This window comes from Dipodascopsis tothii, assembly GCF_038497935.1.
Source record: "Dipodascopsis tothii strain CBS 759.85 unplaced genomic scaffold V1510scaffold_28, whole genome shotgun sequence".
NCBI classification, from domain to species: Eukaryota; Fungi; Ascomycota; class Lipomycetes; order Lipomycetales; family Lipomycetaceae; genus Neoaidaea; species Neoaidaea tothii.
In genome coordinates, this window is record NW_027118012.1 from 1 (window position 1) to 22,930 (window position 22,930).

Consider the following 22,930-nt stretch of genomic DNA (forward strand, 5'->3'; position numbering starts at 1 on the left):
GGGCGGTGAGCCGCATGGCGTGCGGCTCACCGCCCGCGCCCGGTGCCCGCAGGGCCACCCTCGACGGAGTCGCCGCCGGAGGCACGTCCGTAGCTCGCGCGCCGGCGCCCGCAGTGCCACCCTCGACGGAGTCGCCGCCGGAGGCACGCCGCATCACAGCAGCAAGCCGCACGGCGTGCGGCTGACTACAGAGCCGCACCGCGTGCGGCGCGTCATCTCTATCACTTTATTCGGCGCTCTTCTAGCGGTCCACCGGCGAGAGCAGGCTGTTGCCCAGCTTGAACATCTGGATCTTCTTGCCAATGTTGCCCTTGCCGTTGTAGGCGCCCGCAATGGCGTCGTAGTGCTGGTACCGCGACGCCGCCGCCGGGTCCAGGCCGCGCGCAAACGACGAGGTGCGGGACGAGGCGGTCAGGGGCGCCGCGTCTGTGGCGCGCTTGCGGCGGTCCGCCACAAACTTGCGGCGCTCGTTGACCTCGTCCTGGGAGATGTGCCCGAAGCCATTGCGCCGGCGGAAGCACGCCTGCATGAGCTCGGTCGCGTCCAGCAGCCGCTTGGGAATGGTCTGGACGACCTGGAAGATCTCCATCGAGTCGCGCACGCTCTCGATCTGGTCCTCGCCCAGCTTGAGGATGGTCAGCGCCATGCGGAAGAAGACCTTGGAGTCCTCGTAGAAAAAGCAGTCCCAGACGCGGATCACGCTCTCGATCGGCAGCACGCCGATGAAGCCCGACATGAACCAGGCGGCCGTGCAGAGCGTGATCGGCGGCAGCCGCGTGATCATGTCGTCGTAGTGCGCGCCGTCCAGGCCGGCGCCGATCTTGAGCCAGACCGCGGGCAGCGACTCCTTGACGCACATCATCAGCACGCCCTGGTCGATGTTGGCGCCCTCCAGGTTGACCTCGTGCATGCCCGGCAGGTACCGCTGGGTGATGATGACGAGCATCCAGAACGCCTTCTCCTCCTCCATGAACAGCAGCAGCAGCCCCGCCAGGAAGTTCAGGCTCTGGCAGTAGCCGATCTTGGGGCTGTAGAGCGCGAACGCCAGCAGCACGCGCCGCAGCGCCTGCAGGATCGGCGTCTCGGGCTGCACGCCCGACGCGCGCCGGCCCAGCTTGGCGCGCTCGGCCTCGGCCGTCTTGTCCGACCGGAAGTAGACGTTGTCCGGGAACGTGCGGTGCAGGTCGCGCTCGATCAGCTCGGCGTCCGGCGTCGGCCCGAGCACGCCCTTCTGCCACAGCTGCTCGTACCGCCCGGGGTTGGCCGCGAGGTGCTCGTGCCCGCGCGCGTACCAGAACCAGGCCGCGCCGCGCCACTCGGCCGGGATGCCCTTGCGGATGTACCGCTTGGCCTTCTTGGACTTGGCCGGGAACGCGGCCGGGCCCTCGGGGCCGATCGCGATCCCCGAGTCCTTCATGAACGCCTCCCACTTCTTTTTGCGCCGCGCGAGGTGCCGCTCGTACTTGGCGTACCACTCGTCGTACTCGGCCAGCGTCACGTACTGCGACTGCTTGCGGAACCCGTACCGGTCGCGCACGTCCGAGACGGGCGCGATGGGCACCCGCGGCCGGCTCTTGCCGCGCCGCGAGGAGGACCGCGCGCTCATCGTGAGGATCTTGCTGGAGCGCGTTTTGCGCAGCGCGTCCGGCCGCTCGTCCCCGAGCTGCGCGGCCGACGACAGCGCCAGCGGCGACGTGAACAGCTTGTTGGCGGGGTTGTACCGCGCCAGCAGCGCCTCGCGCTCGTCCGCCGACAGCCGCGGCCGGCCCTCGCCGGGCCGGCTGAGCGTGAGGTCCGGGCCGCCGTCGAAGAGCGGCTGGCCGAGAAACGTCTGCGACATGCGCGTTTCGAGGTCCGCCACGCCCTGCACCGACGCGTCCGAGCCCTCGTACATGCCGATGAAGTCGAGCGTGGTCGTGCTCTCGTCGCGCGTGGGCACCGACAGGCTGGGCGCGCTGCGCCGCCCGGCCGCGTGCATGTAGATGCTGCTGGCCGACCCGGACGGGCCGTGGGCCGGCCGCAGCCGGTCGAGCGCGGGCCGGGGGGGCGCGGCGGCGCCGGGGGGGGCGTCCGGGGCCGCCGCGGTCCCCGCAGCCGCGCCCGCGCCCGCGTCCGCCGCCGTCCGCGGCGTCCGCGCCCGCTCCGCCGCCCTCTTCCCCCCCTCCTCGCTCCCCGGCCGCGCGCCCTCGCCGCCCTCGGCCTCCACCGACGTCGTCGCCGTGTCGTCCGCCGACCCCGCCGTGAAGTACCCCGACGACGACCCGTTTGGCGACGCCGACTCGGTCGACGTCGGCGACACCGACGACGCCCGCGACGCCGCCCGCCCCGCCCGCGCCGCGCCCACCGCCAGCGACCCGTTCCGGAAGTTCGACCGCCGCGGGATCTGCGGCGGGATGTAGTGGTGCTGCGTCCGCCGCAGGCCTGTCGGCCTCGCGGCTCCTGGCGAGCTCATTCTGTACTGCGCTGGGGCGCTATCTGTCGGCCTGCTCGTCAGCGCGTCCGCCGCGTGCCCCGCCGCGCGGCCCCGGCCGCCGCCGCGCCCGCCGCGCCCGTCCCGGCCGCGCCAGCCCCGCCGCCGCGCCCGCCGCCCGTCCGCCGCCGGCCCCGCCGGCCCGCCCGCTCCACTTACGTCGTCCGAATCACTCCATGTGTCCCGCAATCCCCCTCCAACGGGTATGCCCGGCTCCGGCCGCAAGCGCCCGATCGAATGCAGGTCCTCTGCTGGCCTGCTGTCGTGTGTGTGGTGCGCGGTGCCCGCTTTTCGTGTCGAGGGCGTGTTTGGTCCGTCTGAGGTGGATGGGACACCCGGTCGTTTAGGCTGCCCTGTGGAGCGGCCACGCCATCCTCCATCGGCGACGCGGATCGGCATCCGCAGACACGACCGGGCATCGCCATCGAGACGACAGGTGCGCGTCGCGCCGCCGGCGCCCGCTGACCGCAGACATGGACGTGGGCCGCGGCGTCTCGGAGACGATCTCGTTCATCGCCCGCGAGGTCCTGGTCTACGCGATCCCGCCGCTGCGGTCGGCCCAGGGCTACCGCGCGGCCGAGTGGAACGTGGACCGGCCGCTGTGGCAGGGCCGGCTGCGCGTGGTCGAGCGGTCGGACGACCGCACGGTGGCGTGCGAGCTGCGGCTGGAGGACGCGGTCACGGGCGAGCTCTTTGCGGTCGCGCCGTACGACCCGTCTGGCCGCGGCGTGGACCAGGTCCTGGACTCGACCCGGTTCTTCGTCGTGCGCGTGGTCGACGGCGAGCGCCGGGCGTACCTGGGGATGGGCTTTGCGGAGCGCAGCGAGGCGTTTGACTTCAACATTGCGCTGCAGGACTTCCGGCGGTACGGGCGCGGCGAGAGCGGGCTGACAGCAGACACGCGGCGCCGGGCGCGGCGGCGGGCGACGGCGGCGCGGGCGGCGCGGCCGCCGCGCCGGAGCCGCTCAAGGACTATTCGCTGGCCGAGGGCCAGACGATCTCGATCTCGATCGGCGGCGTAAGTGCGCGCGCGACCGCGCTGACGACAGCGCAAACGGCCGACGGCACCGGCGGCGGCCGCCGGCGGCGCGATCCCGCTGCTGGCGCCGCCGCCGTCTGCGGCGGAGATGCGGGACCGGCAGCGGCCGGCGGCGGTGGCGCCCGCTGTGGCGCACACGTTCGACGACGACGACGACTTTGGCGACTTTGTGTCTTAGCTAGCTGCCTACAGAATGAGGTTGTCGATGATGCGGGTCTTGCCGCCGGCGCGGTTGGTCAGCCGGATGGCCGCCGAGAGGACGGCGCCGACGATGGGGTCGGCGCGGTCGATCTCGGTCATCATGGCCGGCTCGGCAAACGAGACGTAGTCGACGTCGGCCGCGGGCACGCCGGCCGCGGCGAGCGCGGCCGTGACGGCGGGCACGACGGCCGCGCGGTCGGGGCTGGTGCGGTACGCGTCGCGGCCGGCGGCCAGGGCGTCGTAGAGCACGGTGGCGGCCGCGCGCTGGTCGGGCGAGAAGTAGACGTTGCGGGAGCTGAGCGCGAGCTTGCCGCGCTCGCGCACGGTCGGCACGACGACCATGACGGTGTCGATCAGCAGGTCGGCGATCAGCCGGCGGATGACGGCCGTCTGCTGGACGTCCTTCTGGCCAAAGTAGACGCGGTCGGGCGTGGCCGCGTTGAGCAGCTTGGCGACGACGGTGGCCACGCCGCGGAAGAACTGGGGCCGCACGGCGCCCTCGAGCTGGCGGCTGAGGCCCTCGACCTCGACGAAGGCGCCGACCTGGCGCTCGCGCTCGAGCGGGATGCCGCTGGGGTACATCTCGGCCACGGTGGGCGCAAAGACCACGTCGACGGCGGCGCCGGCGGCGCCGGGCGCGGGCTCAATTGCCTCGAGCAGGGCCACGTCCGCGGCCAGGTCGCGGGGGTACGAGTCCAGGTCCTCGGTGGGCGCGAACTGGGACGGGTTGACGAAGATCGAGACGACGGTGGCGTCGTTCATGCTGAGCGAGCCGGCGACTGCGGTCAGCGGCGGCGGCGGACGACGTACCCAGGCGGGCGTGGCCCTCGTGCAGGGCGCCCATGGTCGGCACGAGCCCGACGGTGCGGCCGGCGAGGAGCTGCTGGCGGCGCCAGGCGCGCAGCTCGGCCACGGACTCGATCACGCGCACGGAGGAGGCCGCGCGGGCGGCGGCCGGGAGGCGGAGCGCGCGGAGCGCGGGCGCGGCCGGGCGCCGGAGCCGGGCGGCGCGCGGCGCCAGCCAGCGCAGGCCCGCAGCCGTACTGAGAGCCGAGGTCATTGCGGTGGTGAGGTGCGCCGGGGCCGGCGGCGCCGAGAAAAGTCCGCGGGCGCGCGCACGACATGACGTGTTCGGGACTAGTCCTGTCAGAGCCGGCCTTGCTAGCTCAATCGGTAGAGCGTGAGACTCTTATCCAAGATATCTCAAGGTTGGGGGTTCGAGCCCCCCGTGAGGCTTCTTTTTTCTTTTTGCGCCGGTCGTCACAGCTCGGCTGCGCGCTGTCTACCGCTGGCGCGTACCCCGGAGTGCGCCCGATCGGCACCGTACCAGAATCTTGGAGCGGCCCGTTCTGGCTAGCCGCTGCACCGCGCCCAGGCGTGCAGCTTCTCGCTCCAAGATGCTGGAACACACCAGACCCACCGCCCCGGGTCAGCTCCCAGATTCCCTGCAGCCTACGCTAACAGCCAGCCCCTGAACAGCCTGCGTCGGCGTGCATTAGCCTCCCCGCCCGCGTCCGCCCGAGTTCTAGGTCCTTTCGGCAGACGCCGCCCGCCGTAGTGCCCGCCGCCAGAGCAGTCAGCCCACTAGGTCGCCAGCGCCGTCGGCGCCCCGCCCGCGCCAGCGCCCGCCGGCGCCCGCGCCCGCGCCGGCGCGCCGCCGCTGACGCCCGCTAGCCTGCAGCGTGGCAAAAGCGCCCAAAGCATCCGCGCCGCCAGGGCGCTCGCTCGGGTATCGGTCTCGGCGGCCTTTGGCCGTTCGCGGCAGGTCGGCCCGCGTAGGGCGGTATTACATATATACAGAACAAAACATGGCCGTGTACGGAACTTTTGCGGCAACCTGCCGGGGGCCCGGACAGACCGGGCGATGTGTAGTGTGGGCGCCGCGGCCGGCGCCGGCGGCAACTGTCCTTGGTGTCTCAGCGGGACCGGCCCGACGAGGCGCCGGGCGACGTGCGGTCCGGCGACGCGCGCGAACCGCGCGGCCGGCTGCCGGACGCCGCCGCTGTGTGGCCCGGCAGCGGCAGCGGCAGGATCGGCGAGGCCGCGCCCCAGGGCGCCGCAAACGCGCCGTCCGGCCCGCGCGGCGCAGCCGTGTAGTCAGCCGCCGGCCGCGCCGCGCGCAGCACGAGCACGAGCCCGTCGGACGTGCAGCTCGCCACGGCCTCGAGCTCGATTGCCGGCTGCGGCGAGCTGCGCCGCGACCGCGACGAGTGCGACGAGTGCGTGGACCGCACCGACGCCGGCGAGTGCCCGCGGTACAGGCTGCTCGTCGAGCTCGACCGCGACGACGACGAGTGCGAGTCGCCGCGGCGGCGCGACGCCGGCGTCAGCGGCTCGCGCTGCGAGCGCGGGTCGCGCCACGTGAAGCGCATGTAGGTGATCGCATGGTTCTCCTTGGTGCGCTCGAGCACGAGCTGGGCCTGCTCGAGCGAGGCCGCGTCGACGCAGTCCCAGAAGCTCCAGCGACAGACGTCCTGGGGGTGCATGCCGAGCAGCGTGCGGCTGTTGGCCGTCGCGTAGATGATGGGCAGCGCGCGGCTCGAGCCGTTCAGGAACAGCGCCGCGCGCAGCTCGTGGTCGCCGCCGGCGCTCCACGGGTCGGGGCTGCCGAGCCCGAACGCCGGCCCGGCCGTCATGAAGCTCTGCTGGATCGCCGGCCCGTGCCGCGCGCGCTCTGCCGTCAGCGCCGTTGCGCCCGCGCCCGCACTCACCCTCGCTCCGCACCGTCCGCCGGTAGACGGTCACGGTCGAGATCACCACGTCCGACACGACCGAGACCAGGAACTCGCATGTGATGTACCGGCCCGAGCGGGTGCGCACGTTGCGGTAGAACAGCGTGGCCACGAGGTCGTTGGCCAGCGTCCGGTAGAGCGCGTCCCGGTACGCCGCCGCCTCGCCCGCGTGCACCAGCTCGACCAGCGGCCGGCCCTCGACCTGCGGCGGCTCGAACCCGAGCACGTACGCGATCGAGGCCGAAACAAACAGCACCACTCCGTTGCTGTCCTGGATTACGATGAACGCTCTGCCGTCGTCAGCTCCGGCTCCGGCGCGCGCGGCGCGCGCGGGCGCCCACATGCGCGCGCTGGTCGTGCGCGTGCGTGCGCGTGCGCCCGGGGTCTCGCCGTGGCCTGGGGTCCTGTCTGCCGCCGTCCGCGGCCGTTCCTGGAAGGGCTCCGCCGGCTGCGACGATGGCAAATCGCCAAAGGGCGAGCGAGAGAACACCAGTTTGCGCGCTAGCCGGGCACGGCTAGGCTCCAGGCCGGCGGAGCCCTTGTGAAACACATCTTGCCCGAAATCTCGGTTTCCTGCCATGCGGCGTCTGCATACGGCTAGCGCCGAGAGGCTCACGGCTCACGGCGGCCGGCCGCGCCAGCGGTACCGCGCCGCGTACCGAGTGGCGTACCCGGTACCGGACAGTACACGGCGCGGGTGCCGGGCGCGGTACCGGGCCGTACACCGCGATGCCAAAACTCTAATGGCCCAAAGCATAATCAGATGAACAGGAACAGCGCGGTGCCGCACGCGCGCGCGGCCCAGCGGGCCCGGCGGCCCGCCCCGACCACGGGTCCCGCGCGCGCAAACGGCCGCGGCGGCAGCGCCCACGGTGTCAGCGTACTCACACGTCCATTGCTGCGCAGGGCGCGGCGCGCCGGTTAGCGGAGGCGCGCCCGAGAGGAGATCGGCGGATGGGCGGAGCAGGTGCGCTGCCGGAGGATCATATCAGGCGGGCCGTCAGACAGCAGGCCTCGGCGCGGCAGTCGGCAGCAGATTGCGCGAGCCCGGAACAGCAGAGGGGGGTATGGGCGGGCAAAGAGGGAGGGAGGGCCGGTCTATATACACGCCCGCTGCTCCCCAGGCCCACGGCCGTGCCAGCGGCAGTGTCTCGCCCAAAACCCTAAGAATAAGCTGTATGTGTAGCTTGTCTAGCGCAGCATCGCAAGCGGATCATGCGCACTAGCGCGGCCACGCTGCTGGTGTGCGAGATTGCCGCGCCGGGCCCAGGGCGGCCGCGCGGGCGTAGCGAATGGCGGCGCTGCCGACGGTTTGACAGATGGCAGCCTGGCGAGCGCAATAGCGCGGCGTGCGCAGCCTAGGCTAGTTAGCAGCACTTGAGCCGCAGCGCGTGCAGGCAAGGTTTAGCTCCGGCCGCCTGCGCGGTACACCGCACCGCGCCGCCCGCCCGGTACCGATCCGCGCATACGCCGTAACCGCTCCCGGCAAGCCGCGCTCGCGGCGCCCGATGATCGACGCTTTCAATGCACATGCAGCCCGCATGCAAGATATATTAAAACCTAAACCGCGCCGCTGCCGGCGCAGGCGTGCCCGGCGCCGGGCGCGTGGCCGAGCAGCTGCACGGTCACCGCGGCGCGCGCCGCACCGGGGCCTCCTGCGCAAAGCAGCTCGCAGCCCCGCCCTGAGCCGCACTGCGGGTGTGACACCGCTGCTGATGGCCAATAGCCCCCTGGGGATGGCCACCGCGCGCCCGGCCCACTCTCCCGAACACGCCGGTTCCACTGCGTTGGCGCCCCGCCCACCTGCCGCGGCGCCGTCTCGGCGCGCCTCGTTGCGCTCCGCGGCGCCCGGCGCCTCCTCGGCCGCTGCGTGCGCGGGCGCGCACGCCGTTTGGGGCCACGGGCGGGACCGCGCCATGCGCGCCGCCAAGACTTCCCGCTAGCCGTTTCTAGCACGGCTCCAGACGTGTGTTTAATATGCGCGCTAGCGCCAGTGGCTTGTTCGTACCGCGCAGGCATGCACGCTCTCGCGTGGCCCCTAACCAGATCTGGCTCGCGGCCGTGCATACGCACTAGCATCTGAGACAATTTTCAGATGCGCTGCTCGCTGGCCTCGGCGCCGTCGATCGGCCGCCGCGCGGCCGCGACATGGCCGCCCGCGGCGCGGCCAGGCGAGCCGGAAGCGCTCCGCTCGTCGGGCGCTGTCGCGCCGGGCGCCGGACCCATTCTTGCATTGTGCGGGGCCCGGTCCGCCCGGTCCTGCCCCCGCACGGCCGGGCGGCCGCCAATTGGCTCGTAGACCGCCTATCGGCACTAGAAGCTTTAAACCGTCGCGAAACAATATACGAGGTCGGCAGTGACATTCACAGGCGTCGTCTGCACGTGCCGATGGCGGCTGCGGCCACCGATGCAGCCCCGCTAGGACCTTCTAGGTCCGTCGGTTGGAGCCTACCGAGCCGATCTGGCAGCGGCTTGCAGGACCGTAGCCGCCGTGCCTGGCTGGCACGCGCCGCCGGCAATCGCCGCGCTTGGATTCACACTGCCGCGCTGCCGCACTGCCGGTATGCGTCAGCGCGTGCGCTGCACGGGCGCTGGCGCTGCCGGTCGCCATCGTGCCGGTGCGCTGACTGCGCTGGCGCCCAAGCCGCCCCACGCACGATGCGCCCCGCCCGGGTCCGTCCGCCCGCGGCGCCGGCGTCTTGCCGATCTTGCATGCTGGCTCTACCAACCGCGCCAGTGCGCGCTGCGCCCCTCTCGGCGCGCGGACACCCACCACGGCGCCCGCCATAGCGCCCGCTATTTTGCCGGCGTGCGCCTAGCCACGCCGGCTTGTCCGCGCGTCGGCTTGCCCGCACGTCGGCTTCCCCGAGCTCCGGGCCCAGCGCGACTGGCGCCGCGAATTGCTTGCCCAGCGCGCGGTCGCCGCGCGCGTCATACTCTGGCCGCTGCGGCGCCGTGCTGCCGTGCGGCACGCTACGCCGAGCCGCACGCGCTAGCTCCAGAGCCGTGAGCCGTCTGCGTGCCAGAACAGTACTAGCGTGAGGCACGGTGCCGCAGATGGCACCGTCACTAGCGCCACGCCAGAAACGCCCGTAGGCGATTTGCGAGCGCCTGTCTCGGGCAGACGCGCGCGCTGCCACGTGAGTAACGGCGTACCGCGCCACTAGTGCGTTCTCGGCACGCGCTAGGCCCAGCGCGCGCGTGCGCCGCGCCGGCGTGGCCGCGCCCAAACTCAATGCAACCCATCCGGCTGGACCGTTACGTAGCGTCGCGCCCGTTCGGGTGCCTCCGCCGCGTGCGCCGTGGCTGCGCTCCTGCGCCGTGGGTACCGCGCTCAGACGCGACCCGGGCACGTACCTGACCCGCGAGCGCGGCCCGCGCCGGTACACAGCACCCGATCGAGCTAGCCGGCCCGGATACGCTCGCCCATAGCCGATCAGATGCGCCACGACCGGGGAGATCCGCCCGCTAGAAGCGCGGTGGGGTTGCCGCGACCGGCCGGCTGCGACTCGCGCTCGGCTGGCCAGCCGCTCGCCGGGCTCTAGCGCAGCTGTGACCGCGCGCCGCGCACTGCGCCGGCGTCCTGCCGCTGGCTCTGACGCGTTGCACCGCTAAGCGAGAGGGCCGTGCCATCCGGCTCGCGGCAAGTGCGCCCGCCGCCGCGGCCGCGACGGGCAGCCGGCCGGCCGCGGCCGCGGCCGCGCGGCTCGCATCACCGCCGTCACCAGGGCGGGCGCACGGCGCCGTCGCGCCAACCGCCGTGTCACTGCCACCCTGGCAGCCGTGACGGCCGTGACGGCCATCACGGCTGTCACGGCTGGCCCGGGCCGCGAGGACCCAAGAGGCTGCCCCCGTCAGCTTCTTGGGGGGTACGACAGCAACCCAAAGCGCGCTAGTCGCAGGGTACCTCGCGTACTCTGGTACCGCCGTAGCCGGGGTACCCGGCCTTGCCCGTACCTGCACGCTCATGCACGCTCTTGCGCGCCCAACGCGCGCCCATGCGTCGCTCTACGTCTAGTCCGGCTCCCGCGTCCTCCTGGCCCGCACCTGTCCGCTGCACCTAGCATGCAGTCAGCTGCTTGCATACGCCGTATCGCGCACTCGCCCGGCCGTACCTCGCACCTCCCCGACCGGCGCGCGCATCTCCGCCGCCGCGTGCGTTGGCGGCCTGCACGTCGACGTCCAGCCACCGCACGGCCACGCCAGCCCAGCCGAGCACGCGCGTTAGCACGGTCCGGTACTCGGCGCGTAGCTGTGCCGGGCGCGGCGCGTGCGGCGCAGACGCGATCCGGCAAGTGTGCCCTAAACCCACTCCTACCCGGCCCGCGCGGGTACTACCGCCGCACACCGCGCCTCTGTCCGCCGATGCAAGCAGCTGAGCCTGGCCTGAGCCGGCCGGACCGGCCGGCAGAACCCGCGCGGATGCGCAACTACACCATCCGGAGTGTCGTCCACGTAAGCCGCCGCGCCCGCCTGAGCTGACTCCAGGCGAGTTCCATCTCGGTGCTCTACTCGGTCACGTTCTACCCGCACACGCGTCCGGGCGACGAGCAGATCTTCGCGACCGTCGGCGATGGCCAGGTCGTGATCATGGGCTGCGGCCCCACCGGCGTGCGCGTGCTGGCATGCTACACGGACGAGAACGTGAGTGTGCGCGCGGCCCTGCTAACGCCAGCCCGACGAGTGTTTTTGCTCGTGCTGCTGGACGACCGACGACGCCGGCGCGCCGCTGCTGGCCGCCGGCGGCAAGTGCGGCGTCGTCAAGCTCATCGACTGTGGCTCCGGCCGGCTCGTGCAGACGTTGGCCGGCCATGGCGACGTACGTGGGCCACGCGGCCGCGCTGACCGCAGGAAATCTTCGACATGCAGACATGCCCGACCGCACCACACATCATTGCGTCCTCCTCGGGCGACCACACGGTCCGGCTGTGGAGCACGGCTGCACGCGACCGTGCGCAACCGTGTGCGGTCGTCTGTGCCGGCGACGGCCACCGCGAACAGGTCCTGACAATCGTACGTGTTGCTACCGCGTCGCTGACTCCAGGCCTTCCACGACTCGGGCCGGTTTCTGCTCTCGGGCGGCGTCGACAACTCGGTCAAGCTGTGGTGTCTGCCGGATCTGGCCACGCTCGCGGTCGACGCGAACCACCCGGTCGTGCTGCACTGGCCGCACTTCTCGACGAGCTCGGTACACTCCAACTACGTCGACTCGGTCGCGTTCTACGGCGACCTGGTGCTATCGCGCGCGGCCAAGGAGTTCAAGATCGTGCTCTGGCGGATCTCGGGCTTCGATTCGACAGCCGACCCGGCCGGCTTCGAGCAGACGCGCGCGCCGACCAACCACGACAAGCGCGACACGCGGTCGGCCTTCGGCGACGGCTTTGAGCGATTGCTCCAGCTCAGCATCCCGCTGACCGAGCCGTGGTACATGCGCTTTGCGCGGCTGGCCGCACCCGGCCAGCCGCCGCTGCTGGCCATGGGCAACGACCGCGCGCGCGTGCTGCTGTGGAACCTGGCCGCGCTCGAGCTGGACGCGCGCGCGGCCCGGGATGCGCTTGTGGCTGCGCGTGCGCGCCAACCGAGCGACAGCGACGACGCCGACGACGACCACGCGCGCGCACCCACACGCCGCAAGCGCGGCCGCAAGCGGCGCGGAGACCACCACGCGGCTGCGCCGCGCCGGCCCAAGCGCCGCTCGCCCGACGACTGCGATGACGACGACGACGACGTCGACGACGACCCCGCCCGCCGCCCGGCCCTGGCCGATCCGTTCGCCGAGACGCGCGCGCACCTCGTACTGGCCGTGCCACGCTGCCGCAAGCTCATCCGTGGCCTGGCGTTTAGCCCGGCGGGCGAGTACCTGGTCGGCGTTGGCGACGGCGGCCTGGTCGCCATGTGGTCGGGTTTAGACTAGCCAAGCGATTTTGTGTAGCATACATCACTCCTCATCCGCGTCCTCCGTACGGCGCTTCTTGGCCGGCGGCTCGTCCGCCGCGGCCGGCTCCTTGTCGGCCTTGGCCTCGGCCGCGGGCTCGGCCTTGGCCTTGTCGCCGTTGGCCTTCTCGGCCTTTTTCTCGCCCTTGGGCTCGGCCTTGGGCTTGCGCACCTTCTTGGGCGCCGGCTCCTCGTCCTCGTCCTCGTCCTCGTCGTCCTCCTCGACGTCTTCGTCGTCCTCGTCGTCGTCCTCCGAGCTCGACGCGGCCTCAGGGTCCGTGTCCTCGTACTCTTCTTCTTCCTCCTCGTCGTCCGACGGCAGCGCCTGGGGTCAGCGGCGCGCGCGATCGCCTTACCATCAGCTCCTCCTCGGGGATTCCGCGTCTTCTCGACATATTGCTGGTTGGATTCGCGTGTTCAATTGTCGACCTGCCGACGTGTTTTCTGGAGAAAAATGCGGCGGACGGCGGGAGACAATGATCTGTGCCGCGCGGGTTGCGCGGATATGCACCGGCGCGCCGCACACCGTGCGGCGCACCACTCCGCCCGCCCCGCGACGCGTGCCATATAGCCGCCTCGGCCCGCCCGACCCTGGTCTGGAGCACTCTGGACCGCCACGCCCGGGTAAGCGCACCGGCGCACGTGCGCGCAGCGGCGTTGCCGCGCGCCGCCGCCACATAAGGCACGCTTGCACGCGTGCCGGCCGCACCGTCGTGCGACTCGCGGCGCCGACGCGTCCAGCGGCCGCGGCCGGCGGCTGCACCCCGCGACCGCGCGCGTACGCACGTTCGGACCAGCGATCGGCGCCGCCGCTGCGCGTGCTTGGCGTCGTGCATTAGCGGCGCTAGGGCGCGCCAGCCGCCGCAGCAGACGTGCAGCCACAGTGCATCTACCTGCTGCGGTTGGCGGCAGCTGCCAGCCGCAGGCGGCCCTGTGCAGACGGTGGTTGCCGGCCGCAGACCGGGCGGTCCGGACGCGCTTGACCTGCCGGTACCGCGGTACCGCCGGACGCGCGCTGCGGGCGCGCATGACGCGGGCGGTAGCACAGATGACGCGCACAAGACGCCGCGGGAGGATGCCCCTGAATATCAGGACCACGCCCGGCCTGCAGCCGCCGCCTGCAGCTAATGGCTTACTGTTCTCGGTAGTGCCAGCCGGCGCGGGTCTGCGCCGGAATGGGCTGCCGCTTGGTGCCGCTTGGTGCCGCTGCCTGCGCGCCTGCGCGCCTGCCGCGTGTCTCACCGCCTGCGTATCTCGCCCACGCCTGCCGCGTGGTCCACGGCCCGACCATAGGCCCGGCCGGCCACGGTCGCCGAACGGGCGTGCCGGCGTCTGCGCCGGCACGCTGGGTCGCGCAGCCTGCACGACTGAGACACCGCAGCCGTCAGGGGTAAATGCCGCAGGCCGCGCTTGGGCTGGCGCGCGGCCGGATCCGTCTAGCGGCGGCGCACCGGACCAGCCGCGCGACGCGCGGGGCGATGATCTCGCTCCCGGACGGCCTTCCAGCAACGGCGCGGACGGCGGGGTCCCGGACCGGCCGCCGGACCGCCAGGCGTGATCGCAAGGCGGGCAGGTCGGTGCGCGGGCGCCGGCCGCGTGGCCACGTCGGGCCTTCCGACAGCGGCGCCGCCGCGCCCGCACTGCCGCGCCGCGCCGCCGGCCCGCGTGGCGCCCGCCGTCGCGCCGGATCCGGCGATGGCGACGCGGCGCGCCAGATAAAAGGCCGGCCGCAGCCAGGGGTCCGCAAGGGCCATGGACACGGACGTGAGGAGCCACGCGCCGCATGCCGTGCGGCTCAGATCGCGCGCCAGCAGTCGCGCCGGCTCCGCGCGCACGCGCTCGTCGCGTGTCCGGCGCGACCTGGCTGCGCTCGGCGACGACGACATCAGCTTCGAGACCATCCAGGAGAACGCCGTGCTGAGCGCGGCCATCTTCGGCCGCAGTCTCGCCGGCTCCGCCGCGCCGTCCGTCCTCAGCGAGCCGCAGGTGCTCGAGGACGTGCCCATCTCGGCCGTCGACTTTGCCGCGTGCCTGCGGCCGGCGCGGGCGCCCGGCAGCGAGCGCCCGGCCGGCGACGAGCTGTGCTGGCCCGACGCGCTGGCGCCGCCGGCGCCCACCGCCGGCCGGACCGGCGACTGGTCCGCGCCGGCCGCGTGCGCGATCGTCGGCGCGGCCGCCGGCGTCGCCAGCGTCTACGCCCTGGCGGCCGCCGTCGCCGCCGTCGCCGGCGCGGCCGCGGCCGTCTGCCGGCCGACGGTCGCGGCCCTGCACGCGGCCGGCGCCGCCGGCGCCGCCCTCGTCGCCAACTTCCAGCTCATCCTGGACTACGTCGTCGTCGGCGCCTGTCTCTGGTGGCTGCTCGTCGGCCGGCACTAATTCATTCTGTTGCGTTCACACTGGCCTGCTCGGCCGAGATCACGCCCATGCACTGGTACGCGCCCGTGTACGTCTGCTTCCACAGCCGCGTCTTGCCGTCGTCGCCCGAGCTCGACAGGATCGTGCCCGTCGCGTTCCACGAGACCTTCCAGACCTCGTGGCCGTGGTCGGCAAACTCCTCGGCCAGCCGCACGTCGTACGCCACCGCCGGCCCCGGCCGCCGCGCCAGCACGTAGATCCGCACCCGCCCGTCCTTGCACGCCGTCGCCACCCGCTCGTCCGCGTCTGCGGCCGTCACCGCCGGCGGCAGCGCCTCGCGCGGCGGCGCCGCGCCCCGCGCCCAGCTCACGTCGTGGACCGTGCCGCCGTGGCCCGCCAGCTCCTCCGCCCGGCCGTAGTACGCGTCCTCGTCGGTCGACTCCGACCGCCGGAACACAAACACCCGGTCCTTGGCCGACACCACGAATTGCTCCAGCGGCACCTGCCGCCCGTCGTCCAGCGCCGCCGCCGCCGTGCTGCACCAGTCGACCGCGTAGTCCGACTGGAAGTCCCGCACGCCGCGCGCCAGCGCCGCGCCCCCGCCGCCCACCGGCAGCGCGCTCTGGAACACAAGCGTCCAGTGCCGCAGGTCCGTCGGGTCCGGCGCCGTGTACACGCGCACCGTGCAGTCCGAGCCGATGCACGCCAGCCGCAGCCCGTGCGGCGCGGCCGACGCAAACGCAATCGCGTTCACCGTGCCCGTCGCGTCCGAGAACGTCGTGATCCGCTCGAACGCGGCCGCCCGCCGCGGGCCTCGAGCCCGTGCGGGCTGCTCCTGGAAGATCCGCATCGTCCGGTCCTCCGAGCAAGACGCCAGCACCTGCCCGTACTGCGGCGGCGCCCACCGCACGCTGTGGATCGTGCCCTCATGCGCCTTCCACGACTGCGCGAGCGCCCACTGCCCGTCCGCGTCGAGCTCAAAGACCTTGATGTGGTGGTCCGACGAGCACGTTGCTATCCGCGTGCCGCTCTGATCTGCTGGTCAGCGGCGTGCGCACGAGGGGGCGGCTGCGCGACGACGGCGCCAGCCGGCGGCGACCGCAGGCTGCGCGGCGCGACCCGGCGCGGCCTGCTGCGGCCGCGCGCGCTGTCGCCGCGGTCGCCGCGTCTACCAAGCGCTTTCTATCAAGCGGCCCTATCAAGCGCCCAGCCCACACTCCACGTACCGTACGCGACCTCATGGATGAGGTCCTGGTGCCCCGTTGACAGCACGTTCATCTTGCCGGCTGCTGCACACGTTCGCTGCGTGGCCGATCGGTCGTCGTCGTTCTCCGGCTCGTTGCGTGGCCAGCCAATTTTTGCGTCGCTAGCCAAAACGTGGTGTAGGGCGGTGAGGACACATCACCGCGAGCCTGCCGCGAGCCCAGATCAGTTCCGCCGCCGTCCCGCCGCCGCCCCGCCCCCGACCGCTCTGTACTGCACGCCCGGCCGTCCGGCAGACCTCCAGACCGCCCCGCCGCCCGCCGCCGCCGCCTGCCGCGCGCGCAATCGCCAGAAAACGCGCGAACGCGTGTGCCGTCACCAATCACCCCGGCTGCTGCCCGCCCGCGTCCCGGCCGCCGCTCGCCCGCTGCCGCCCGCGACCCATCCGGACAGCCCGGACGCTCCTGCCGCCCCGGCCACCGCGCCGCCCGCCCGCCGCGCGCGCTCCAGACCGCGCCAGTCATGATTCCGCCCGCCGCCGCGGCCGCGCCGCCGCCAGAACTCGCCCTGCACGGCCCCGGCCGCGCCGAAACGGCCGCGCTGGTGGCTGTCGCCGGCGCGCTCGTGCTCAACCCGGCGTCGAACCCGCTGGTGTCGATCTGCGGCTTCGCCGTTGGCGTCTACGTGGCCACGGCGCACATGATCCCGGCGGTCGCGCCGCAGCTGGCGCGCATTGGCCTGCGCGGCCGCGACCTGTCCAAGACGGCCCGGCCCGAGCTGCCCGAGACCGTCGGAGCCGTGTGCGCGGTCGTGTACGTCGTCGGCATGTTCTTCTTCATCCCGTGCATGTTCTTCAAGTACCTCGTCACCGAGACGTCGGGGTCCGGCAACCGCGACGTCGGCATCGAGGACCACGCGCGCGGGCTGGTCGCCGAGCTCTCGGCGGCGCAGCGCGCGGTGTTCCCCCACAGCAAGCTGGCCGAGTACCTGTCGGCGCTGCTGTCGCTGGTCTGCATGTTCGTACTCGGCGTGGCCGACGACCTCTTCGACATCCGCTGGCGGACCAAGCTGTTCCTGCCGGCCGTGGCGGTGCTGCCGCTGATGATTGTCTACTACGTCGACTTTGGCGTCACGCGCGTGGCCGTGCCGGCGTTCCTCGGCCTCGGCAACGCGGTCGACCTCGGCTGGCTGTACTACGGCTACATGGCCGCGGTCGCCATCTTCTGCCCCAACTCGATCAACATCCTCGCCGGCGTCAACGGGCTCGAGGCCGGCCAGGCGCTCGTGATCTGCGGCGGCCTGCTGCTCAACGACGCGTTCTACATCTTTGCGCGCGCCGACCACCCCGCGCTCGACGCCCACCTCTTCTCGACGTACTTTGTGCTGCCGTGGGCGGCCGTCACGCTCGCGCTGCTGCGCTTCAACTGGTTCCCGGCGCGCGTGTTTGTCGGCGACACGTACTGCTACTTTGCCGGCATGGTCTTCGCCGTCGTCGGCATCCTCGGCCACTTCTCCAAGACGCTGCTGCTGTTCTTCCTGCCCCAGATCTTCAACTTCATCTACTCGGCGCCGCAGCTGTTCAAGGTCGTGGACTGCCCGCGCCACCGCATGCCGCGCTTCGACGCGGCCTCGGGCCTGCTCGAGCCGTCGACCGTGCCGTTCCCGCGGCCGCCGACCGGCGCCCGGCGCGCGCTGCTGCTCGGCCTCGCCCGCTGCGGCCTGATCGCGCTGGACCGCGCGCCCGACGGCACCGTCCGCAGCGCGTCCAACATGACGCTGATCAACCTCGTGCTGACCAAGACGGGCCCGCTGCGCGAGGACCGCCTGGCGGCCGCGCTGCTCGCCATCCAGGCCGCGTCCTGCGTCACCGGCCTCGTCTTCCGCCACACGGCCGCCGTGCTCATCTTCGGCCGCGACAACCTCTCGTGATGTACATATCTATTTCTACCTACGGCTTGAACGTCTTGCGCAGCGCCAGCACGTCGTCCGCCCACCGCCCGACCTCCGGGTTCTTGATCAGCCCGCGCGCGTACAGGAAGTCCGACAGATCGACCGTGGCCGGGCTGTCGCGCTCGTACTCGATCGACTGCAGCAGGAACTCGAACTTGTCCAGGTCCTTGACGAAACGCGCCTCTGCGCTCGTCTGGTTCTCGTATTCGCCGTAGAGCGTCTTGAGCTCCGCGCCGGCCTCGGCGTTGTAGGCGCCGATCACGTTGTCGGCCAGATACTCCATGGTCTCGGTCTCGCGGCGGTGCTTTTCGTCTGCGGTCAGCGGCGCGCGCGCACGTCCTTACCCGACGAGATACCGTCGCTGGGCGTGATGTCGCCGACGACGGCCTCGGCCAGGTCGTGCACGAGCGCGATCTTGATTGCCCGGTCCTTGTCCAGGCCGGCTGGCGCGAAGAATGCAAAGAGCGCCATGCGATACATGTGGTCTGCGATGGACTCGGGCCCGGCGATCTTGCGCTCGACCCACCCGGTCCGCGGCGTCGTCTTGAGCGCCCGCAGGATCATGAAGAAAGAGAGCGGCGCCGGCAGCGCCAGCAGCTCTGCCGGAATTGCCTCGATCACGGACCACGACATGGTTGGCAGAGTGCGGGTCGCGGCGCGGCAGAAGACGTGAAAAAAACCGGGTAAGCGCGCGTTTCCGGGACAACGCAGCCGCCGCGGTCGCCAGGGCAACGCATTGCGGTTGCCACGGCAACTGCCGCGCGCCGCCCGGGCAGGCGCTGCTGCTGCTCGCGGCCGCGGTTGCCCTGGCAACGGCTACGTCGGCGTACGCGCCACGCGCCACCTTCAGCGTGCCTGGCCCTGGCCGGCGTCTGAACGGCAGCCGCGCACCGCGCCCGGCAGACATCTCCGGCTTGCTGGCGTGTCTCAGACCCTGCCTCGGCGCGAGCCGGCGCAGCATCTACGCGCTCGACTGCTGTCCTGACGTACTCAGCAGCCGCCGTACAGGCCAGACGGCCCAAACGGGCGCAAACTCTAGCGACTCTGTCATCGTGCTTGGCGTACTCCAGGAACCCGGACAAGCCACGTACGTTTCGATGAGCTCGGCCGCGATGCCCTACGTCACTGGCCCGATCTGGCGCGGCTGTGCAGCCGGGTGGCGCTCTCGGCTCGACTGCGTGGTAGCCTGTTCGTCCTCAGGCCCAGCGTAGCCTGGGACGAGCGGGCCACCACCAACTGGGACCTGCTGGGACCGGAGCCGGGACGTGGCGGTGCCGACGGAAGAGCCGCACGCCGCACGTGCCGCACAAAAGTTGGGGTGCGCCAGCGCGCCCGCGTCCCCCCAACGTGGCTGAGGCGCCAGGCTGTCCTGACAGCCCGCCGGCCTCTTGTTGGCTTCTGCACGGCCTGCTGACGACTCCGGACAGCATCGCCGGCGTCAGCAGACGATGCCGCTACGATCTGGCCGTGCATTTAGCTGTCGATCGTTCGTTCATAGCGTGCACTGCCAACAGAGCCACTAGCCTCAGCCACCGCGCGGGCGTTGCAACGTCATGGGCCGCTCAGGTGCTCAGGTGCCTATGGCCCCCTGCGCGGCTCTGTACGCGCCGAGCCTCGGTCCTGCCCCGCTCACGCGAAGGGCGCAGCTGCGGGCCCGCACCCTGCCTTGCCTGCGTGGTCCCGGCCACTGGCTCGCCGGGCCGGCGGCGACTAGAGGCTGGCGGTGCGGCCGCGGGCGGGGTTGACGTGCGCAGGCTGCTTGGCGCCGCGGCCGTGGCTCCGCGGCACCGGCCAGGCTCCGGCCCTCCTGGAGCCATGCAAGCGAGCACCGCGCGGCCGCGGCCCGGCGTCCGGCGACGGCCAGACCGGCCAACGGCGGGGAGGCACGCCACACGCCACCCGCGCCACAGACCGGCGCCGACGCCGGCCGACCCGGGTTTCAGGCCGCAGATCAGCGGTCTCCTGCAGCGTGGCCAGACGCGGGCGCCTGCGCGCGGCTCCAGGCGACTGGGTCGGCGTGGCGCACTGCCGCAGGTCCGCCTCCGTGGCGCATGGCCGCGGGGCCTCGCGGGCTGTGATATGCACGGCCGGCTCACGTGACACGTGCCGCACCGCCACAGCAGTCCGGCGGACTCCGGACTACGCCGGCGTGCCCGCGCATACCGCGCGGGAAAATTTGTTGGGACGCCCAAAGAGTCTAAATGTAGTCATATTATGTGGCGCGGCCGGTGCCCACTCGCCCCAGCCTCCACCGCCACGCCCATCTTATCTTCGTGAACCTTCTTCGACGGAGACTCGCACTCAGTTAGCCGATACGACACTGACTATATCACTGCTCCCGAGCGCAGGCGTTGGGTAAAATTTTCGTTAAATCGTCACCGCACCGCAGACCATCGCTGGCCCGCTACACTTTGGTGCGTCAGGTTCCGGAAGTCTTCTACAGTCTCTAGATCGGTCGCAGAGTGCAGCCCGTGACCCGCGGCTCGTGTGAGTGTGCGCCAATTGTCGGCGCGCTGACGGCAGATCATCATGTTTCCGTTCTCCTCCCCCACCGTGATCAAGGCGGACGAGTTCCACCCGGCCGTGACGCGCGCGTCGCCGCCGTACTCGATGGACTCGCCGGACGCCACCCCCGTCAGCGGCGAGACCGTGCCGCGCCGCAACACAAAGGCGATCAACGGCCTCGTCAAGACCCCGCACCCGGACATCGCCACCGCGTACGACATCGTGCGCTACGCGGCCAAGACCTTCGGCTCCAAGCAGTGCTTGGGCTCGCGCAAGCTCGTCGACACTCACGACGAGACCAAGCTCGTGAAGAAGATGGTCGATGGCAAGGAGGTCAACGTCCCCAAGAAGTGGACGTACTTTGAGTTGTCACCGTACAGCTACATCAGCTACTCTGAGCTGCTCGAGCAGGTCAACCACATCGGCTCGGGCCTGGCCCACTACGGCCTGGACAGCTCCAAGATCCTGCAGCTCTACGCTTCGACGAGGTGAGTGCCGCTGACTACCGCTATCCGGCGTAACCGAGCGCCGCAGAACTGTGCTAACCGTGCAGCGCCAACTGGCTCGCGACTGCGCTCGGTAAGTAAAGAGTTTGGGCCGTGCGCTCGTCTGACCGCGCCACGTACGCACGGTGGCGGGGGAGGCGGTGTTTGCGGCTGTCATCGTGCAGCTGCAGCCGCATCGCCACCGGCCTTTGACGGCGTTTGCGTCCAGACGCGCCCCACGGACAGGGCTGACCAACAGGTGCCTCGTCGCAATCGATCCCGATCTCGACCGCCTACGACACCCTCGGCGAGGAGGGTCTCACGCACTCGCTCAATGAGACCGAGGCCTTCGCGGTCTTCACAGACGCGTCGCTGCTGCCGTCGCTGGTGCGGCCGCTCAAGTCGGTCCCGAAGCTGCAGATGATCATCTACCGCGAGACGCCGGCCGAGGGTGCGCTCGAGAAGCTCGCCACCGAGTTCCCGAACATCAAGCTCGTCTCGTTCGACGACCTCGTTTCCGCCGGCAAGGCCAACCCGGCCGAGCCGATCCCGCCCAAGGCCGACGACCTTTGCTGCATCATGTACACGTCCGGCTCGACCGGCACGCCCAAGGGCGTTGTGCTGACGCACCGCAACGTCGTCGCGTCCGTTGCCGGCACGAACGGCGCCGTCGGCGACGTCGTCACCAAAGACGACTACCTGCTCACGTACCTGCCGCTCGCGCACATCCTCGAGTTTGTCTTCGAGCTGTCGTGCCTGTTCTGGGGCGGCACGCTCGGCTACGGCACCGTCCGCACGATCTCGGATCTGTCGGTGCGCAACTGCCGCGGTGACATCGCGGAGTTCCGGCCGACGGTCATGGTCGGCGTGCCGGCCGTGTGGGAGTCTGTCCGCAAGGGCATCGTCAACAAGGTCCAGGCCGCGGGCTCGGTCACGTCCAAGGTCTTCTGGGGCGCGTTCAAGGCCAAGCAAGCTCTGCAGTCGATGCGCCTGCCTGGCGCGAGCCTGCTCGACTCGATCGTGTTCAAGAAGGTCAAGGAGGCCACCGGCGGCCGGCTGCGCATTGTCATGAACGGCGGTGCGCCGCTCTCGGTCGAGACCCAGATGTTCATCACGACCGTGATCGCTCCGATGATCATCGGCTACGGCCTGACCGAGACCGCGGCTATGTGCTGTCTGATGGCGCCCAGTCGCCTGGCGATGGGCGTCGCCGGCGACCCGATGGTTTGCGTCGAAATCAAGCTCGTCGACGTGCCCGAGAACGGCTACCTGTCGACCAACAACCCGCCCCAGGGCGAGGTCCTTGTCCGCGGCGACTGCGTCTCGTCACAGTACTACAAGAACGAGCGCGAGACCAAGGACGCTTACACAGAGGACGGCTGGTTCCGGACGGGCGACATCGGCGAGTGGGCGCCGTCGGGTCACCTGCGGCTGATCGACCGCAAGAAGAACCTGGTCAAGACGCTGAATGGCGAGTACATCGCGCTTGAGAAGCTCGAGTCGCTCTACCGCACTTCGCGTCTGGTCCAGAACATCTGCGTCTACGCCGACTCCAACCACGTCAAGCCGATCGCCATGGTCCAGCCGGTTGAGGCTGCGCTTGTGAACCTGGCCAAGGAGATGAAGATCGAGAAGTCGTTTGGCGCGCTCGTTCACGACGAGGCCATTCAGAAGGCCGTGCTCAACCAGCTGCTGGACGCCGGCAAGAAGGGCGGTCTGGCCGGCATCGAGCTCATTTGCGGCGTCGTGCTGTCGGACGAGGAGTGGACCGCCCAGAACGGTCTGCTGACTGCGGCTCAGAAGCTGCAGCGCAAGAAGATCCTTGAGGAGCACAAGGCTCGCGTCGACGCGCTGTACAAGAGCGTTGACTAAACGGACAACCCCCCCCTCTGTTTGCTTTTGTTGCCAGGACTGAAAAGCTGCGTCGTGGCTGTTAATATATGTATTGCCAAGTAATTTACTGTTGTATATTGAGCGAGCGTAGCCGGCGCGGCCGTGATGGCCGCGCGCACGGACGCGGGGCGGCCCGACCCGGCCGCGCGGTGCCCGGCCCCCC

At 71.2% G+C, this 22,930-nt stretch overlaps 10 protein-coding genes, 1 non-coding gene and 1 pseudogene across 12 annotated transcripts; 6 read left to right on the forward strand and 6 right to left on the reverse strand.

Moving 5' to 3' along the window:
• Positions 1-186: 186 nt before the first annotated feature.
• V1510DRAFT_420901 (carabin) lies at positions 187-2,096 on the reverse strand. Its single transcript, XM_066934528.1, has one exon. It carries the CDS (start codon positions 1,976-1,978, stop codon positions 242-244), a length of 1,737 nt encoding a protein of 578 aa, XP_066787463.1. The 5' UTR covers positions 1,979-2,096; the 3' UTR covers positions 187-241.
• An 847-nt stretch (positions 2,097-2,943) lies between these two features.
• On the forward strand, positions 2,944-3,687 carry V1510DRAFT_368593 (uncharacterized protein; the record flags this gene model as incomplete). The annotated part of the gene is made up of 3 exons (XM_066931362.1): positions 2,944-3,335; positions 3,368-3,488; positions 3,520-3,687. 3 exons carry the CDS (start codon positions 2,944-2,946, stop codon positions 3,685-3,687), a joined length of 681 nt encoding a protein of 226 aa, XP_066787464.1.
• On the reverse strand, positions 3,668-4,778 carry V1510DRAFT_381544 (Pantoate-beta-alanine ligase). Its single transcript, XM_066931645.1, has 2 exons — positions 4,521-4,778; positions 3,668-4,489 (listed from the first exon to the last, which is right to left on the reverse strand). Exons 1-2 carry the CDS (start codon positions 4,768-4,770, stop codon positions 3,696-3,698), a joined length of 1,044 nt encoding a protein of 347 aa, XP_066787465.1. The 5' UTR covers positions 4,771-4,778; the 3' UTR covers positions 3,668-3,695.
• An 87-nt stretch (positions 4,779-4,865) lies between these two features.
• On the forward strand, positions 4,866-4,946 carry V1510DRAFT_t206. Its single transcript has one exon. It is a non-coding gene; the product is annotated as a tRNA-Lys (tRNA).
• A 526-nt stretch (positions 4,947-5,472) lies between these two features.
• V1510DRAFT_420909 (uncharacterized protein) lies at positions 5,473-7,499 on the reverse strand. Its single transcript, XM_066934529.1, has 3 exons — positions 7,331-7,499; positions 6,422-6,732; positions 5,473-6,384 (listed from the first exon to the last, which is right to left on the reverse strand). The coding sequence occupies exons 1-3, from the start codon at positions 7,336-7,338 to the stop codon at positions 5,627-5,629; spliced, it is 1,077 nt and encodes a 358-aa protein (XP_066787466.1). The 5' UTR covers positions 7,339-7,499; the 3' UTR covers positions 5,473-5,626.
• A 3,365-nt stretch (positions 7,500-10,864) lies between these two features.
• Positions 10,865-12,356, forward strand: V1510DRAFT_404393 (WD40 repeat-like protein; the record flags this gene model as incomplete). The annotated part of the gene is made up of 5 exons (XM_066932239.1): positions 10,865-10,897; positions 10,931-11,086; positions 11,118-11,261; positions 11,294-11,455; positions 11,487-12,356. The coding sequence occupies 5 exons, from the start codon at positions 10,865-10,867 to the stop codon at positions 12,354-12,356; spliced, it is 1,365 nt and encodes a 454-aa protein (XP_066787467.1).
• A 24-nt stretch (positions 12,357-12,380) lies between these two features.
• V1510DRAFT_404394 (uncharacterized protein) lies at positions 12,381-12,771 on the reverse strand (the record flags this gene model as incomplete). The annotated part of the gene is made up of 2 exons (XM_066932240.1): positions 12,381-12,701; positions 12,733-12,771. The coding sequence occupies 2 exons, from the start codon at positions 12,769-12,771 to the stop codon at positions 12,381-12,383; spliced, it is 360 nt and encodes a 119-aa protein (XP_066787468.1).
• A 1,114-nt stretch (positions 12,772-13,885) lies between these two features.
• V1510DRAFT_438225 lies at positions 13,886-14,752 on the forward strand (annotated as a pseudogene; the record flags this gene model as incomplete). Its single annotated transcript has 1 exon — positions 13,886-14,752. A coding segment is annotated over one exon (867 nt), but the record flags the coding sequence as incomplete, so codon positions are not given.
• Positions 14,710-16,175, reverse strand: V1510DRAFT_420914 (WD40-repeat-containing domain protein). Its single transcript, XM_066934530.1, has 2 exons — positions 15,958-16,175; positions 14,710-15,766 (listed from the first exon to the last, which is right to left on the reverse strand). The coding sequence occupies exons 1-2, from the start codon at positions 16,007-16,009 to the stop codon at positions 14,754-14,756; spliced, it is 1,065 nt and encodes a 354-aa protein (XP_066787469.1). The 5' UTR covers positions 16,010-16,175; the 3' UTR covers positions 14,710-14,753.
• Positions 16,176-16,514: 339 nt separating this feature from the next.
• On the forward strand, positions 16,515-17,894 carry V1510DRAFT_420915 (glycosyl transferase family 4-domain-containing protein). Its single transcript, XM_066934531.1, has one exon. The coding sequence runs from the start codon at positions 16,634-16,636 to the stop codon at positions 17,861-17,863; it is 1,230 nt and encodes a 409-aa protein (XP_066787470.1). The 5' UTR covers positions 16,515-16,633; the 3' UTR covers positions 17,864-17,894.
• On the reverse strand, positions 17,765-18,518 carry V1510DRAFT_420916 (HD domain-containing protein; the record flags this gene model as incomplete). Its single annotated transcript, XM_066934532.1, has 2 exons — positions 17,765-18,196; positions 18,229-18,518. Coding segments are annotated over 2 exons (604 nt in total), but the record flags the coding sequence as incomplete, so codon positions are not given.
• Positions 18,519-20,238: 1,720 nt separating this feature from the next.
• Positions 20,239-22,848, forward strand: V1510DRAFT_420920 (eukaryotic long-chain fatty acid CoA synthetase (LC-FACS)). The gene is made up of 3 exons (XM_066934533.1): positions 20,239-20,877; positions 20,943-20,968; positions 21,134-22,848. The coding sequence occupies exons 1-3, from the start codon at positions 20,414-20,416 to the stop codon at positions 22,744-22,746; spliced, it is 2,103 nt and encodes a 700-aa protein (XP_066787472.1). The 5' UTR covers positions 20,239-20,413; the 3' UTR covers positions 22,747-22,848.
• The last annotated feature ends 82 nt before the right edge of the window (positions 22,849-22,930 follow it).